The 606-nt window shown below is 65.7% G+C and overlaps 1 protein-coding gene across 1 annotated transcript; it reads right to left on the bottom strand.

Moving 5' to 3' along the window:
- Positions 1-16: 16 nt before the first annotated feature.
- Positions 17-512, bottom strand: LOC104492178 (calponin-2-like). Its single transcript, XM_010134701.1, has 2 exons — positions 366-512; positions 17-290 (listed from the first exon to the last, which is right to left on the bottom strand). Exons 1-2 carry the CDS (start codon positions 510-512, stop codon positions 24-26), a joined length of 414 nt encoding a protein of 137 aa, XP_010133003.1. The 3' UTR covers positions 17-23.
- Positions 513-606: the final 94 nt, after the last annotated feature.

The following is a 606-nucleotide window of genomic DNA, read 5'->3' on the forward strand; positions in this document are numbered from 1 at the left end:
GATGGGGCTGGGCGATGTCCCACTCAGTAGCTCTCCTCCTCCTCGCGGTAGTAGTGGTAGCCAGGGGGGTCCCCGCTCTGGTCGAAGGTGGCGTTGGCCACCTCACCCTGGCTGCCCTGCGGGCAGTACTTGGGGTCGTAGATCTGGCGGCCGAGGCCGAAGACCTGGCCGCTCTGGTTGGCGCCCTGGTTGGAGCCCATCTGCAGCGACATGGAGGAGTTGTCGCACTTCTCTGTCCCCGTCTTGGCATCGTAGATGTGTCTCCTGGTGCCGGGAGCCGTCATGCCTACCTGGGAGGACAGGAAGGAGCAGGGTCAGCCATGGTGCCCCCCACTGTCCCTGCCCACCGTGGCCACGGGGCTCACCTGGCTGGCACACTTGTTGGTGCCCATCTGGAGGCTGATGGTGGAGTGGTCCATGGGCGGCAGGATCTGGTTCTTGGGGTCGTAGAGGTGCCTCCTGGTGCCGTAGGCCGTCATGCCGGACTGGCTGGCACACTTGTTCGTGCCCATCTGGCAAGGGGGTCTGGTGAGAACCGAGTGATGCCCCACATGTGCCCCCACATCCAGCGCTCCCCAACCCAGCCCAGGGGCAGCCTCTCCAGCC

Source organism: Buceros rhinoceros, unplaced genomic scaffold (genome assembly GCF_000710305.1).
Source record: "Buceros rhinoceros silvestris isolate BGI_N320 unplaced genomic scaffold, ASM71030v1 scaffold33140, whole genome shotgun sequence".
Classification (NCBI taxonomy): Eukaryota; Metazoa; Chordata; class Aves; order Bucerotiformes; family Bucerotidae; genus Buceros; species Buceros rhinoceros.